Consider the following 16,901-nt stretch of genomic DNA (forward strand, 5'->3'; position numbering starts at 1 on the left):
TGGGAAAATAAAAAATTGTTGCTAAAAGATAATTTTTGTGACTAAAAAGTTAAATGTTCATTTTTTCCTTCCATGTTGCTTCTGCTGCTGTGAAGTACCTGAAGGGTTAATAAACTTCTTGAATGTGGTTTTGAGTACCTTGAGGGGTGCATTTTTTAGAATGGTGTCACTTTTGGGTATTTTCAGCCATATACACCCCTCAAACTGACTTCAAATGTGAGGTGGTCCCTAAAAAAAATGGTTTTGTAAATTTCGTTGTAAAAATGAGAAATCGCTGGTCAAATTTTAACCCTTATAACTTCCTAGCAAAAAAAAATTTTGTTTCCAATATTGTGCTGATGTAAAGTATACATGTGGGAAATGTTATTTATTAACTATTTTGTGTCACATAACTCTCTGGTTTAACAGAATAAAAATTCAAAATGTGAAAATTGCGAAATTTTCAAAATTTTCGCCAAATTTCCGTTTTTATCACAAATAAACGCAGAATTTATTGACCTAAATTTACCACTAACATGAAGCCCAATATGTCACGAAAAAACAATCTCAGAACCGCTAGGATCCGTTGAAGCGTTCCTGAGTTATTACCTCATAAAGGGACACTGGTCAGAATTGCAAAAAACGGCAAGGTCTTTAAGGTTAAAATAGGCTGGGTCATGAAGGGGTTAAACAAGTTCCTCTATGGGACTTCCAGTTTGCTTTGCAATGCATTAGAACTGTCAGCGCTGCAGACATAAATGAGTTTGATCACGTACTGCACATGATCTAACTAAGGGTATGTTCACACGTTCCTGATTTCCATCCTTTTTTTCAGGACTAAAAACCGCAGCTCTTTGCAGAAAACGCAGGTCCTTTCTTTGGTGCTTTTTTGGTGCGTTTTTTTATGCAGTTTTCTATGCAGAGTCTATGTGTTTTCTAGGAAGTTTTTTAGGGTTAAAATGGCTGAAAATACCCTACCCCTATTCTAACCTTAGTGGAAAAAAAAAAATCTTAATTTTTTTATTGTCCCTACCTAATGGGGGTGACAAAGGGGGGGGGAGGGGTGTCATTTACTATTTTTTTTATTTTGATCACTGAGATAGGTTATATCTCAGTGATCAAAATGCACTTTGGAACGAATCTGCCGGACGGCAGATTCGGCGGGCGCACTGCGCATGCGCCCGCCATTTTGCAAGATGGCGGCGCCCAGGGAGAAGACGGCCGGACGGACACCGGGAGTCCCGGTAAGTATAAGGGGGGGAGATTAGGGCACGGGGGGGGGCATCGGAGCATGGGTGGGAGGCATTGGAGCACGGGGGGAGGGCATCAGAGCATGGGGGGGTGGGATCGGGGCAGCCACACTCCGCCCACGCACTTCCGCCCGCTTCCCCGCACTTCCTGCTGCAGCGGTTCGGCACCACAAACCGCAATAAAACCCGCAGATATATTTTTGATCTGCGGGTTGGACCTCACAATGGAGGTCTATGGGTGCAGAACCGCTGCGGCTCCGAAAAAAGAAGTGACATGGTACTTCTTTTTTCCCGCAGCTATTCAGCGCGGCTTTTTTTCTGAATTTCAGGATCGTGTGCACAGCGGTTCCTGTTTTCCATAGGGTACATTGTACTGTACCCTGCATGGAAAACAGCTGCGGAACCGCAACGGCAAAAACGCTGCGGTTCCGCAGAAAAAAACGCACTGTGTGAACATGGCCTAACTTGCCAGTGCCCTGTGACCCAGATGGCGTCTGACAACAGGTCACCATGGCAATGATGTTGCCATGAAGTATCCATAAGTCCAAGGTTGGTGAGTACCAGAAGAAATGTGTGGCGGATTCGCATGAGCAGCGATGATGACGGCTTCTGCAAATTACGTCATCACGCCCCACGGGTATAACATGGGGCAAGTAATGCCCCAACGGCGAGTCACAGCCCTCATTAGCAGAGGACACGGGGGCAATATACTTTTTTGCGACAATTTTGGGATAAAAGAACCGAACTTTAGTAAACACGCACTGTACAGAGCACAGACGTGATCTGCAGCCAAAAAAACCCTGCAAAAGAGCTGCAGGCGGGAAAGCGCTCACTGCCAGGGGAGCAGGAAAACCCGCAGCAATAGCGCCGGGTGTGAACATATCCTTCCAGGGCTCTCACCCACTCCAATGCATAGAGGAAACCGCAGAAAACACATGTGACCGCTGCTGCCGATCACTGAGCTCAGCATTCTGACAGACCGCACACAGGTCAGGCAGCACTGGAGCGACTGAGGCGGATTCTCTCCATTTTAGAGCAAGCAGGCCTGTGGAGGGAAAAAACGTGAGCCTGGAAAACTTCTGTACGTTTTGGGTTCAAGCAGTTTTAGAGAAAGTTGCGTGTGTGAGCGGGACTGCCAGCTCTGCCCTCCGCGTCCTACCGCCGGTCACCCGGTCCTGCCTGTCACTAACGCCTCACGCTGGTCACTGACTGTCGCATTCAGCCGGCAACTCCTCCCGTGTGGAGTCACGCCCACATAGAAGCCCCGCCCACCGCGTGCAGCCGCTGCCGGAACCTTCCTGTCTCTCTGCAGTGTGCATGCAATGTGTCGCCGCTTTAGCCACGCCCACCCGCACAGCTCACACCCGGCTACCTGCTGTCTGCAGCTCCGCCCACAAGAGCCGCCACCTATAGGACGAGACGTCCTTGGCCTGTGGCAGCTGCCGGCGCGCAGACATTGGACGGAGCACGAGTGGTTCCCTTTCCTGTTGTCAGTGCTCGCCACTCCCTGTTATCTCCTCAGACAGGCCGGCTACGGCACCGCCCAGCAGTCTGTATCGACGGCGCACGCCTCCTTCACGTCCCCTCCCCGCCGTGCTGTAGGTGCTGCCGGGTGAAGCATGGCGGCGGTGGCGGCGAGAAGAGTGTGCGAGACAGAGCATTGCACCAGCGAGGCCAAGCTGCAGTGCCCGACCTGCCTGAAGCTGGGCATCCACGGCTCGTACTTCTGCTCGCAGGTACTGGTCATACACTGGGCCTGCGCCATGCTGTGCCCTGCGGGGTTCTGGGCATAGCCAATGCTCATGTGGTGTGAGGGTTCTGCCGGTGCCTGTGTGTAGCCGGTGCTCGTATGGTCTGTGTAGTGAGTGCTATGTGTCTAGCCAGTGTCTGTGTATAGCCGGTGTCTGTGTATAGCCGGTGTCTGTGTATAGCCGGTGTCTGTGTATAGCCGGTGTCTGTGTATAGCCGGTGTCTGTGTATAGCCGGTGTCTGTGTATAGCCGGTGTCTGTGTATAGCCGGTGTCTGTGTATAGCCGGTGTCTGTGTATAGCCGGTGTCTGTGTATAGCCGGTGTCTGTGTATAGCCGGTGTCTGTGTATAGCCAGTGTCTGTGTATAGCCAGTGTCTGTGTATAGCCAGTGTCTGTGTATAGCCAGTGTCTGTGTATAGCCAGTGTCTGTGTGTATAGCCAGTGTCTGTGTATAGCCAGTGTCTGTGTATAGCCAGTGTCTGTGTATAGCCAGTGTCTGTGTGTATAGCCAGTGTCTGTGTATAGCCAGTGTCTGTGTATAGCCAGTGTCTGTGTATAGCCAGTGTCTGTGTATAGTCAGTGCCAGTGTCTGTGTCTAGCCAGTGTCTGTGTCTAGCCAGTGTCTGTGTCTAGCCAGTGTCTGTGTCTAGCCAGTGTCTGTGTCTAGCCAGTGTCTGTGTCTAGCCAGTGTCTGTGTCTAGCCAGTGTCTGTGTCTAGCCAGTGTCTGTGTCTAGCCAGTGTCTGTGTCTAGCCAGTGTCTGTGTCTAGCCAGTGTCTGTGTCTAGCCAGTGTCTGTGTCTAGCCAGTGTCTGTGTCTAGCCAGTGTCTGTGTCTAGCCAGTGTCTGTGTCTAGCCAGTGTCTGTGTCTAGCCAGTGTCTGTGTCTAGCCAGTGTCTGTGTCTAGCCAGTGTCTGTGTCTAGCCAGTGTCTGTGTCTAGCCAGTGTCTGTGTCTAGCCAGTGTCTGTGTCTAGCCAGTGTCTGTGTCTAGCCAGTGTCTGTGTCTAGCCAGTGTCTGTGTCTAGCCAGTGTCTGTGTCTAGCCAGTGTCTGTGTCTAGCCAGTGTCTGTGTCTAGCCAGTGTCTGTGTCTAGCCAGTGTCTGTGTCTAGCCAGTGTCTGTGTCTAGCCAGTGTCTGTGTCTAGCCAGTGTCTGTGTCTAGCCAGTGTCTGTGTCTAGCCAGTGTCTGTGTCTAGCCAGTGTCTGTGTCTAGCCAGTGTCTGTGTCTAGCCAGTGTCTGTGTCTAGCCAGTGTCTGTGTCTAGCCAGTGTCTGTGTCTAGCCAGTGTCTGTGTCTAGCCAGTGTCTGTGTCTAGCCAGTGTCTGTGTCTAGCCAGTGTCTGTGTCTAGCCAGTGTCTGTGTCTAGCCAGTGTCTGTGTCTAGCCAGTGTCTGTGTCTAGCCAGTGTCTGTGTACAGCCAGTGTCTGTGTACAGCCAGTGTCTGTGTACAGCCAGTGTCTGTGTACAGCCAGTGTCTGTGTACAGCCAGTGTCTGTGTACAGCCAGTGTCTGTGTACAGCCAGTGTCTGTGTACAGCCAGTGTCTGTGTACAGCCAGTGTCTGTGTACAGCCAGTGTCTGTGTACAGCCAGTGTCTGTGTACAGCCAGTGTCTGTGTACAGCCAGTGTCTGTGTACAGCCAGTGTCTGTGTACAGCCAGTGTCTGTGTACAGCCAGTGTCTGTGTACAGCCAGTGTCTGTGTACAGCCAGTGTCTGTGTACAGCCAGTGTCTGTGTACAGCCAGTGTCTGTGTACAGCCAGTGTCTGTGTACAGCCAGTGTCTGTGTACAGCCAGTGTCTGTGTACAGCCAGTGTCTGTGTACAGCCAGTGTCTGTGTACAGCCAGTGTCTGTGTACAGCCAGTGTCTGTGTACAGCCAGTGTCTGTGTACAGCCAGTGTCTGTGTACAGCCAGTGTCTGTGTACAGCCAGTGTCTGTGTACAGCCAGTGTCTGTGTACAGCCAGTGTCTGTGTACAGCCAGTGTCTGTGTACAGCCAGTGTCTGTGTACAGCCAGTGTCTGTGTACAGCCAGTGTCTGTGTACAGCCAGTGTCTGTGTACAGCCAGTGTCTGTGTACAGCCAGTGTCTGTGTACAGCCAGTGTCTGTGTACAGCCAGTGTCTGTGTACAGCCAGTGTCTGTGTACAGCCAGTGTCTGTGTACAGCCAGTGTCTGTGTACAGCCAGTGTCTGTGTCTGTGTATAGCCAGGGCTCTGCTGGTGCCTGTGTACAGTGTATAGCCAGTGTCTGTGTATAGCCAGGGCTCTGCTGGTGCCTGTGTACAGTCAGTGCTCGTGTCTGTGTAGTGAGGGCTGTGCCTTGCGTGTGTGTAGCCGGTGCCTGTGTATCCGGTGTCTGTGTGTATCCGGTGTCTGTATAGTCAGTGCTCGTGTGGTCTGTGTAGTGAGTGCTGTGCTGTTCTGCTGGTGTCTGTGTGTAGCCGGTGCTCGTGAGGGCTGTGCTGTTCTGCTGGTGTCTGTGTGTAGCCGGTGCTCGTGAGGGCTGTGCTGTTCTGCTGGTGTCTGTGTGTAGCCGGTGCCTGTGTATAGTCAGTGCTCGTGTGGTCTGTATAGTCAGTGCTCGTGTGGTCCTGCGCTTAGTAACCCAATGTTTACCCTGGTTACCGGCATCGTTGGTCGCTGGAGAGCGGTCTGAGTGACAGCTCTCCAGCGACCAAACAGCGACACTGCAGCGTCGCTTAGTGTGAAGGTACCTTAAGTCCCTCACTGATCGAATCAATGACTTTTACCTACAGATACAGTTGGGGAAAAAAGTAGTCAGCCACCAATTGTGCAAGTTCTCCCACTTAAAAAGATGAGGCCTGTAATTGACATCATAGGTAGACCACAACTATGAGAGTCAAATGAGAAAACAAATCTAGAAAATCACCTTGTCTGACTTGGCAAGATTTATTTTGAAATTATGGTGGAAAATAAGTATTTGGTCACATAAACTTGCAATATTTTTGGCTCTCACAGATCTGAACTGATAAGTTTAAACAGGTGTCATTACAACAGGTAATGAGTGGAGGACAGAGGAGCCTCTTAAAGACGAAGTAACAGGTCTGTGAGAGCCGGAAATCTTGCATGGTTTTTAGGTGACTTGTTCTCAGTATAAAAGACACCTGTCCACAACCTCAGTCACACTGCAGTCTCCACTATGGTGAAGACAAAAGAGCTGTCGAAGGACACCAGAAACAAAATTGTAGCCCTGCACCAGGCTGGGAAGACTGAATCTGCGATAGGCAAGCAACTTGGTGTGATGAAATCAACTGTTTGTGGGAGCAATAATAAGAAAATGGAAGACATTACAAGACCACTGATAACCTCCCTCGATCTGGGGCTCCACGCAAGATCTCACCCTGTGGGGTCAAAATGATCACAAGAATGGTGAGCAAAAATCCAAGAACCACACAGGGGGACCTAGTGAATGACCTGCATAGAGCTGGGACCACCGTAACAAAGGCTACCATCAGTAACACACTACGCTGCCAGGGACTCGGATCCTGCAGTGCCAGACGTGTCCCCCTGCTTAACCTTCGTCAGGCTGAGTAGGTACAATTGTAACTATTCCGTTTTAAAATTGCAATAACTTTTTTTTTTCGAAAAGCCGTAGAGGGCTGAAATTTCGTGACATCTCTGCAGTTTTGGTCCAGAATATATTGGCCAAATTTTAATAAAATATATATGAAGATACAATTGTACCTCTGCAGCCTGTTAATGTTGTAAAATTATGCAGGCTGACGAAGGTTAAGCCAGTACATGTCCAGGCCTGTCTGAAGTTTGCTAGAGAGCATTTGGATGATCCAGAAGAGTATTGGGAGAATGTCCTATGGTCTGATGAAACCAAAGTAGGACTGCTTGGTAGAAACAAAACTTGTCGTGTTTGGAGGAGACAGAATGCTGAGTTGCATCCAAAGAACAGTGAAGCATGGGGGTGGCAACATCATACTTTGGGGCTGTTTCTCTGCAAAGGGACCAGGACGACTGATCCATGTACATGAAATAATGAGTGGGGCCATGTATCGTGTGATTTTGAGTGCAAACCTCCTTCCATCTGCAAGGGCATTGAAGATGAATCATGGATGGGTCTTTCAGCATGATAATGATCCCAAGCACACCGCCAGGGCAACGAAGGAGTGACTTTGTAAGAAGCATATGAAGGTCCTGGAGTGGCCTAGCCAGTCTCTAGATCTCAAGCCCCATAGAAAACCTTTGGAGGGAGTTGAAAGTCCGTGTTGCACAGCGACAGGCCCAAAACATCGCTGCTCTAGAGATCTGCATGGAGGAATGGGCCAGCATACCACCAATAGTGTGCCAACCTTGTGAAGACTTACAGAAAACATTTGACTTCTGTCATTGCCAACAAAGGATATATAACAAAATATTGAGATGAACTTTTGTTAATGACCAAATACTTATTTTCCACCATAATTTGCAAAGTAAATCTTGCCAAATCAGACAAGGTGATTTTCTGGATTTCTTTTCTCAATTTTGACTCTCATAGTTGTGGTCTACCCCCCCCACACACTGTAATGTATAATCCCTGGGGTCCAATTAGAAGAACAATCAACTATCACAAGACCACAGATTCTAAAGACCACTTTGTGAAAAGAGTGGTAGTGAGCTCTTAACATGCATCTGTTATTGGGATGACAGCTCTCTCATTGAAGGGTTATGAATGTATTTAGAAAGACCCTTGATCTTCTACACCCCTACACAGTGTGTGTGTTGAGGGGGGGGGGGGTTAATTGCAGTATCCTCTATAATCCATTCTCTATTCTATCTAATCAAATGTTAGAGGAGACAGGACCCCTCCTAAAGTGCAAAGTCAGAGAGCTGGACAAACTTCTTAAAAAAAAAAAAAAAATACCTGCAGATGATGCTAAACCCATTGAACTCCTACAACTCTTATTGGGTGCTAAAAAGCATGCTCTGTATAGTGGTGACCTAGCGTCCATGTACATTTGGCTGCACCCCTGAGACCTGTGGTCCCACTTCTCTAAGTAGGTCTTTCTACACTGTGATTCATAGTCTTGAGTTTACAAAGACTTGGCTTACACCAAAATCCATCAATCCATACATGTGGACTTTGCATAAGTTGTCCATTCGCTCTGCACATGATCATTCATTATGGATGTATTTCCCTTATAAATGTTCATTCCTATTTGTGAGAATTTTATTGTTGCTATAAATTGTCCACAAGATTGTAGACAGCGAAGTGTGTTGGTATGATAGAGCAAGCAGAATAATGTCTTAGCCTTCATCCCCTATTCAGTGGACAGATCACTAGTTGGGGGTCTGGCCTATTGCACGCTGTCTAAACAGTCTATGGGATTGATGGGAACAGCTGAGTTTTTTCAAATTCCGTTTTCCAATTCCATGGCTGTTTGTGTCCTAGACTTTAGCTGCAAGGCACAGACATGGCTCCCTGCTGTGCCAATCAGTGGAGGTCCAATAACTTGATCCTCACAGTTTTAATGCTTATCACCTTCCCAATGGATAGCTGATATGTGAAGGAATTACAATAAATCAAACTTTCTTCTGCAGATTCACCAGAGAGACTAAAGTGATGCCCCGGCCTCACCATCAGTTGTGGAGGGTACAATTCCAAAATTCATTTCTGCTCCTTTTATTTTATGGACTCTATAACATTAAGATATCGCCAAAATGAGTCAGTCAATTGTTTTGCTAAGCCAGAGACTGCGGCAGCCATAGAAGGGTGAGATCAGCGGTGTGGCTGGCCCTGCTGTCTGATCTCACTTTAAATACTTTGTAACTTATAATTACTTTTGTGAACACTGCCGGCCCAGTCATGTCTCGCCAACAACTAGGGGATGCCTCACTGATTAGGCCAGTCTTTGAGAAATGATGATGTAAAGTATGAGGAGAAATTGATACCTCATTTTCTACAAAAGTGTGCCACTTCCCTGCCTTCTGGCTTAACAATTCTGACACAGGTCATTGTTGCCCCACAGGCCCAAACTTCGCACTTGCTGATACTGCAAGCAAATGCAGTTTTGCCTCTGCGGAATTGGGAGTGCAGTAGCACTGAAGCTGGCTTTATTGGGACTGAACAGGCCAACGACCCGGACTGCTTTATAGCAGTGCTTACATTGGAAAGAGCGAGTAAGAATTGTGCATATTTGGTCAGCACTACTACAAGCGGTGGCAGGCACTGTAGGCAGCGAGCATGAAACAATGTCCTTTCCTGAGAATGGAGAGTATTTTAATAAGAGATTGCAAAGTTGTTTGTTTTTTACTAACACTTTGCCATTATACCCATTAAAGAACTCCAGAGAACTCTTAATTTCCTGTATCCTCTAGGTATCAACATTAAATGTGTTATGCACTCACAAAAGCAACCTAATTAATCACGGGCACATTCATCTCACGACGGTCAAGGTTTGAATCTGCACATGCGCCGCCACTGGCTCCATTTTGCTGAAGAACATCTGATGTCAATCTGCACATGCACCGTCATTTCGCTAAAGACCCTACTCACATTCCTGCCCCAACTCACAAAAGGGATGCCAGGTTCCTTTAAGGCTATGTGCACACATTCAGGATTTCTTGCAGAAAATTCCTGAGAATTCCGGACATTTTCTGCAAGAAATCCGCATGCGATTTTGCCGTGGTTTTGACGCGTTTTTGCCGCGTTTTTTTCCAGACACTTCCCAATGCATTTTGGAGTGGGAAATCCGCAAAAAAAACAAAAAATTAATGAACATGCTGCGTTTTTAGCCGCGATGCGTTTTTTTCGCAGAAAAAAACGCATCATGTGCACAAAACATGCGGAATTCATTCTAAATGATGGGATGCTTATTGTATGCGTTTTTTTTGCGGTTTTATAGCGTTTTTATCGGGAAAAACCGTGAAAAAACCGCAACGTGTGAACACAGCCTAAAAGTGTTTTGGAGATATTTCCTGAAGTCTAATTATGCATTTTTCTCTTCATTAGCAAAACTCAAAATGAAGAAAAAACTGAGAGCATCTATTTTAGACATTGGATGTAAGCGTTTTGCCAGAAGTGATCATAGTCTGTGCAGACTTTTCTGCTGCATCATTCTGGGTTTAGGAGACAACTGTGCAACGTTAGTTTTTTTCGCAAGGAGTTCGATCACTGATGGCGAGGCCTAGATACCATCAGATTCTAATTGCTAAAGCCCTTATAGATGGTAGAGACACCGCGCCCTAGAAGCCGACTTCAGGCGGGGTTGCATTATCCTGTAAAATTCATCATGACTATTCCAATCAGTCTGTGACATCTCCTGTAAACTAGTGTGTAAAACTAGGATGTTAGAAAGCTAACCAATGAGAAGATGTTCTAACACAGAATTTACGACATGACGATGGTCAGCACTAGTGTTGAGCGATACCTTCCGATATCGGAAAGTATCGGTATCGGTTTGGATCGGCCGATATTCAAAAAATATCGGATATCGCCGATACCGATACCCGATCCCAATGCAAGTCAATGGGACCAAAATATCGGAATTAAAATAAACCCTTTCTTTCCTTGTAGGTTCATTCTACCTGAAGGAAAACAACTAAGAATAATGTAGGATGTATGGGGGAGGTGGCGGAGACATTAAAGGCAATGAGGATTAGTCCAATCAAATAGAATAGCATGTTTTTTTGTTTTTTTTAAAGAAGTTCGGATTGAAAAAGATATTGAGTATGTAAATTTTTTTTATTTTGTCAGATATTGATGTTTCACTATTCCACGCCCTTCCCCTTCTTTTTTTTCTTTTTTTTTTTTTTCTTTTCCCACACTTTCATCTTCATCATCATCAGCATCCTTGACATCAACTTCTTCACCTTATTCATCTTCTTCTTCATCTTCTACCTATTTTTTTTTTTATTACATTCTTCATATTCATTTTCTTCAACTATTATTATTCTTCCTATTCTACATATTCTTTTTATTCCACTGTTATTATTCTTCCTATTCTACTTCTTCATCATATTCTCATTTGTGACAGGCATTCCCGTAGTTGTTATCTATAAAAGTTGGAAGATTACACCTTCCGTTCTGCCAGTCACAAAAGTTACATTTGTCCGCGTTCAGTTTGGCCTGCAGCATCAGGCTTTATCCAGGGGCACCACGAGGAGGAACGGACTCACCCCCATACACTGCTTAGTCTTCTTCTGCATATAATTTAGATAATATCTTTTGCTCTGATATTAAGTCTTATGCTTAATGTTCTTCTGCTCTTTGTTCTGCAGCCTCTTGTTCTTCTGCTTCTCGGTCTTCCATGTTGTCGTCTCCAGGGTCTTCGTCTCCAGTGTCGTCATCTCCGCCGTCGTCGTCTCAGCCGTCGTCGTCTCCGCCGTCGTCGTCGTCGTCATCGGGGTGGTCTTCCGGGTCGTCGTCATCGGGGTGGTCTTCCGGGTTGTCGACGTTAGGGTCTTCAACTTGGAAATGTAGCAGAAGGTACAAGAAGGCTGAGAAAATGCCAAGAACCAGCTGATGGAACTGGAACTCGGATGGCTACCCGAAGGTTCAAGAGCCTATGGAACTACCGAGGACCAGCTGACGTTACTGGAACCCGGTTACTAAGCAGGAGGTACCCGTGCTAAAAAGCACTACCAAGGACCGCCTGACGTTGGCGGAACTCGGATACCCAGAAGGAGGCACCTAAGCCAAAGGCTCTGCCCGGAACCAGATGACGTTACTGGAACCAGGATGGGGAGCAGAAGGTACAAGAGCAAAAGACACTGCCGAGAACCAGCTGACAGTGCTGGAACCAGGTGGTGGACCCGAAGGCCCACAGGAGAGGAGAGAACAGCTAGGCCGCGAGGCAGCCGCAGTTACCGAACCCCAACAGTCCTACAGGGGGAGCTGGGCCTACTGGCACTACAGAACCAGCCTTGACTACCAGTTCACGCAGCCCACATAGGAAGCTCCTAAACTGGAGGCACCCTGGAGTTGGCTAACTCGACCGCCCCACGACGGGGCAAGCATAGGCGTCTCAGTGAAGTTGACACAACCCGGAAACAGCTGACGGTGCTGAAACCAGGCTTGGCACGAGGGAGTACCTGTGACAAGAACACTGCCGAGAACCAGCTGGCGGTGCTGGAACCCGGATGCGTTGCCCCAGTGTGCAAGAGCCAATGGCACGACCGAGGACCAGCTGACGGTGCTGGAACCCGGTTACTAAGCTGTAGGTGCCCGCGCTTAAAAGCACTACCAAGGACCGCCTGGCGTTGGCGGAACTCGGATACCCAGGAGGAGGCACCTAAGCCAAAGGCTCGGCCCGGAACCAGCTGACGGTGCTGGAACCAGGTGGTGGACCCGAAGGCCCACAGGAGAGGAGAGAACAGCTAGGCCGCGAGGCAGCCGCAGTTACCGAACCCCAACAGTCCTACAGGGGGAGCTGGGCCTACTGGCACTACAGAACCAGCCTTGACTACCAGTTCACGCAGCCCACATAGGAAGCTCCTAAACTGGAGGCACCCTGGAGTTGGCTAACTCGACCGCCCCACGACGGGGCAAGCATAGGCGTCTCAGTGAAGTTGACACAACCCGGAAACAGCTGACGGTGCTGAAACCAGGCTTGGCACGAGGGAGTACCTGTGACAAGAACACTGCCGAGAACCAGCTGGCGGTGCTGGAACCCGGATGCGTTGCCCCAGTGTGCAAGAGCCAATGGCACGACCGAGGACCAGCTGACGGTGCTGGAACCCGGTTACTAAGCTGTAGGTGCCCGCGCTTAAAAGCACTACCAAGGACCGCCTGGCGTTGGCGGAACTCGGATACCCAGGAGGAGGCACCTTAGCCAAAGGCTCGGCCCGGAACCAGCTGACGGTGCTGGAACCAGGTGGTGGACCCCAAGGCCCACAGGAGAGGAGAGAACAGCTAGGCCGCGAGGCAGCCGCAGTTACCGAACCCCAACAGTCCTACAGGGGGAGCTGGGCCTACTGGCACTACAGAACCAGCCTTGACTACCAGTTCACGCAGCCCACATAGGAAGCTCCTAAACTGGAGGCACCCTGGAGTTGGCTAACTCGACCGCCCCACGACGGGGCAAGCATAGGCGTCTCAGTGAAGTTGACACAACCCGGAAACAGCTGACGGTGCTGAAACCAGGCTTGGCACGAGGGAGTACCTGTGACAAGAACACTGCCGAGAACCAGCTGGCGGTGCTGGAACCCGGATGCGTTGCCCCAGTGTGCAAGAGCCAATGGCACGACCGAGGACCAGCTGACGGTGCTGGAACCCGGTTACTAAGCTGTAGGTGCCCGCGCTTAAAAGCACTACCAAGGACCGCCTGGCGTTGGCGGAACTCGGATACCCAGGAGGAGGCACCTAAGCCAAAGGCTCGGCCCGGAACCAGCTGACGGTGCTGGAACCAGGTGGTGGACCCCAAGGCCCACAGGAGAGGAGAGAACAGCTAGGCCGCGAGGCAGCCGCAGTTACCGAACCCCAACAGTCCTACAGGGGGAGCTGGGCCTACTGGCACTACAGAACCAGCCTTGACTACCAGTTCACGCAGCCCACATAGGAAGCTCCTAAACTGGAGGCACCCTGGAGTTGGCTAACTCGACCGCCCCACGACGGGGCAAGCATAGGCGTCTCAGTGAAGTTGACACAACCCGGAAACAGCTGACGGTGCTGAAACCAGGCTTGGCACGAGGGAGTACCTGTGACAAGAACACTGCCGAGAACCAGCTGGCGGTGCTGGAACCCGGATGCGTTGCCCCAGTGTGCAAGAGCCAATGGCACGACCGAGGACCAGCTGACGGTGCTGGAACCCGGTTACTAAGCTGTAGGTGCCCGCGCTTAAAAGCACTACCAAGGACCGCCTGGCGTTGGCGGAACTCGGATACCCAGGAGGAGGCACCTTAGCCAAAGGCTCGGCCCGGAACCAGCTGACGGTGCTGGAACCAGGTGGTGGACCCGAAGGCCCACAGGAGAGGAGAGAACAGCTAGGCCGCGAGGCAGCCGCAGTTACCGAACCCCAACAGTCCTACAGGGGGAGCTGGGCCTACTGGCACTACAGAACCAGCCTTGACTACCAGTTCACGCAGCCCACATAGGAAGCTCCTAAACTGGAGGCACCCTGGAGTTGGCTAACTCGACCGCCCCACGACGGGGCAAGCATAGGCGTCTCAGTGAAGTTGACACAACCCGGAAACAGCTGACGGTGCTGAAACCAGGCTTGGCACGAGGGAGTACCTGTGACAAGAACACTGCCGAGAACCAGCTGGCGGTGCTGGAACCCGGATGCGTTGCCCCAGTGTGCAAGAGCCAATGGCACGACCGAGGACCAGCTGACGGTGCTGGAACCCGGTTACTAAGCTGTAGGTGCCCGCGCTTAAAAGCACTACCAAGGACCGCCTGGCGTTGGCGGAACTCGGATACCCAGGAGGAGGCACCTTAGCCAAAGGCTCGGCCCGGAACCAGCTGACGGTGCTGGAACCAGGTGGTGGACCCGAAGGCCCACAGGAGAGGAGAGAACAGCTAGGCCGCGAGGCAGCCGCAGTTACCGAACCCCAACAGTCCTACAGGGGGAGCTGGGCCTACTGGCACTACAGAACCAGCCTTGACTACCAGTTCACGCAGCCCACATAGGAAGCTCCTAAACTGGAGGCACCCTGGAGTTGGCTAACTCGACCGCCCCACGACGGGGCAAGCATAGGCGTCTCAGTGAAGTTGACACAACCCGGAAACAGCTGACGGTGCTGAAACCAGGCTTGGCACGAGGGAGTACCTGTGACAAGAACACTGCCGAGAACCAGCTGGCGGTGCTGGAACCCGGATGCGTTGCCCCAGTGTGCAAGAGCCAATGGCACGACCGAGGACCAGCTGACGGTGCTGGAACCCGGTTACTAAGCTGTAGGTGCCCGCGCTTAAAAGCACTACCAAGGACCGCCTGGCGTTGGCGGAACTCGGATACCCAGGAGGAGGCACCTTAGCCAAAGGCTCGGCCCGGAACCAGCTGACGGTGCTGGAACCAGGTGGTGGACCCCAAGGCCCACAGGAGAGGAGAGAACAGCTAGGCCGCGAGGCAGCCGCAGTTACCGAACCCCAACAGTCCTACAGGGGGAGCTGGGCCTACTGGCACTACAGAACCAGCCTTGACTACCAGTTCACGCAGCCCACATAGGAAGCTCCTAAACTGGAGGCACCCTGGAGTTGGCTAACTCGACCGCCCCACGACGGGGCAAGCATAGGCGTCTCAGTGAAGTTGACACAACCCGGAAACAGCTGACGGTGCTGAAACCAGGCTTGGCACGAGGGAGTACCTGTGACAAGAACACTGCCGAGAACCAGCTGGCGGTGCTGGAACCCGGATGCGTTGCCCCAGTGTGCAAGAGCCAATGGCACGACCGAGGACCAGCTGACGGTGCTGGAACCCGGTTACTAAGCTGTAGGTGCCCGCGCTTAAAAGCACTACCAAGGACCGCCTGGCGTTGGCGGAACTCGGATACCCAGGAGGAGGCACCTAAGCCAAAGGCTCGGCCCGGAACCAGCTGACGGTGCTGGAACCAGGTGGTGGACCCGAAGGCCCACAGGAGAGGAGAGAACAGCTAGGCCGCGAGGCAGCCGCAGTTACCGAACCCCAACAGTCCTACAGGGGGAGCTGGGCCTACTGGCACTACAGAACCAGCCTTGACTACCAGTTCACGCAGCCCACATAGGAAGCTCCTAAACTGGAGGCACCCTGGAGTTGGCTAACTCGACCGCCCCACGACGGGGCAAGCATAGGCGTCTCAGTGAAGTTGACACAACCCGGAAACAGCTGACGGTGCTGAAACCAGGCTTGGCACGAGGGAGTACCTGTGACAAGAACACTGCCGAGAACCAGCTGGCGGTGCTGGAACCCGGATGCGTTGCCCCAGTGTGCAAGAGCCAATGGCACGACCGAGGACCAGCTGACGGTGCTGGAACCCGGTTACTAAGCTGTAGGTGCCCGCGCTTAAAAGCACTACCAAGGACCGCCTGGCGTTGGCGGAACTCGGATACCCAGGAGGAGGCACCTTAGCCAAAGGCTCGGCCCGGAACCAGCTGACGGTGCTGGAACCAGGTGGTGGACCCCAAGGCCCACAGGAGAGGAGAGAACAGCTAGGCCGCGAGGCAGCCGCAGTTACCGAACCCCAACAGTCCTACAGGGGGAGCTGGGCCTACTGGCACTACAGAACCAGCCTTGACTACCAGTTCACGCAGCCCACATAGGAAGCTCCTAAACTGGAGGCACCCTGGAGTTGGCTAACTCGACCGCCCCACGACGGGGCAAGCATAGGCGTCTCAGTGAAGTTGACACAACCCGGAAACAGCTGACGGTGCTGAAACCAGGCTTGGCACGAGGGAGTACCTGTGACAAGAACACTGCCGAGAACCAGCTGGCGGTGCTGGAACCCGGATGCGTTGCCTTGCCTATTAGCCTATTAAAGATTGTCTTCCTAGAGCCCCAACTAGCGGTGTTGGAGCAAAGGGTAAGCAGGGGGAGATGAGTGTAGGCCGAAGCCTGCACTGGAGGCAGCTTTGTGTCTGCGTTGCGTTTGCAGGACACTTTGCCGGCTACACACTGGGGGAACAGCTGGCGTTGCTGAACCCCACTAACACAATGGCGTGTGTTTTTATCTGTGCAGCTAGCACTTGCGGGCAAAAACTTGCGATGTTAGAGCCCGTGTTGAAGCAGGAGGAGGAGGAGAGGAGCAGAGTGTAGGCCGAAGCCTAGTTGAACCAATTTCAAAGGAAACCTTTAACCCCCCCCTCAGGTGTTACAAAGTACAAGAGACACACCTTGTGCAGTATTAATGCTGCACAAGTGAAAGGTTGCTCTATTAATTTGTCTACTTGCACACGCTGAATGAAAGACATACACAATTTACCCCATTCTACAGTAAAACTGTAGTGGATGCGTGACTTGGTTTTTTGATGAGACGCAGCACAGGTGTCCAAAATAACGCCTTGG

General features: G+C 50.9%; 1 protein-coding gene across 1 annotated transcript in view; it reads left to right on the top strand.

The window, feature by feature from the left end:
• The first annotated feature begins 2,618 nt into the window (after nucleotides 1-2,618).
• METAP1 (methionyl aminopeptidase 1) overlaps nucleotides 2,619-16,901 on the top strand; it is an 88,442-nt gene continuing 74,159 nt past the window's right edge. Inside the window, exon 1 of the mRNA XM_069743611.1 lies at nucleotides 2,619-2,965. Within this exon, the coding sequence (XP_069599712.1) occupies nucleotides 2,849-2,965 (117 nt within the window). The 5' untranslated portion in view covers nucleotides 2,619-2,848. The remainder of the gene's footprint in view (nucleotides 2,966-16,901) is intronic.

Source organism: Ranitomeya imitator, chromosome 1 (assembly GCF_032444005.1).
Source record: "Ranitomeya imitator isolate aRanImi1 chromosome 1, aRanImi1.pri, whole genome shotgun sequence".
In the NCBI taxonomy this organism is placed as follows: Eukaryota; Metazoa; Chordata; class Amphibia; order Anura; family Dendrobatidae; genus Ranitomeya; species Ranitomeya imitator.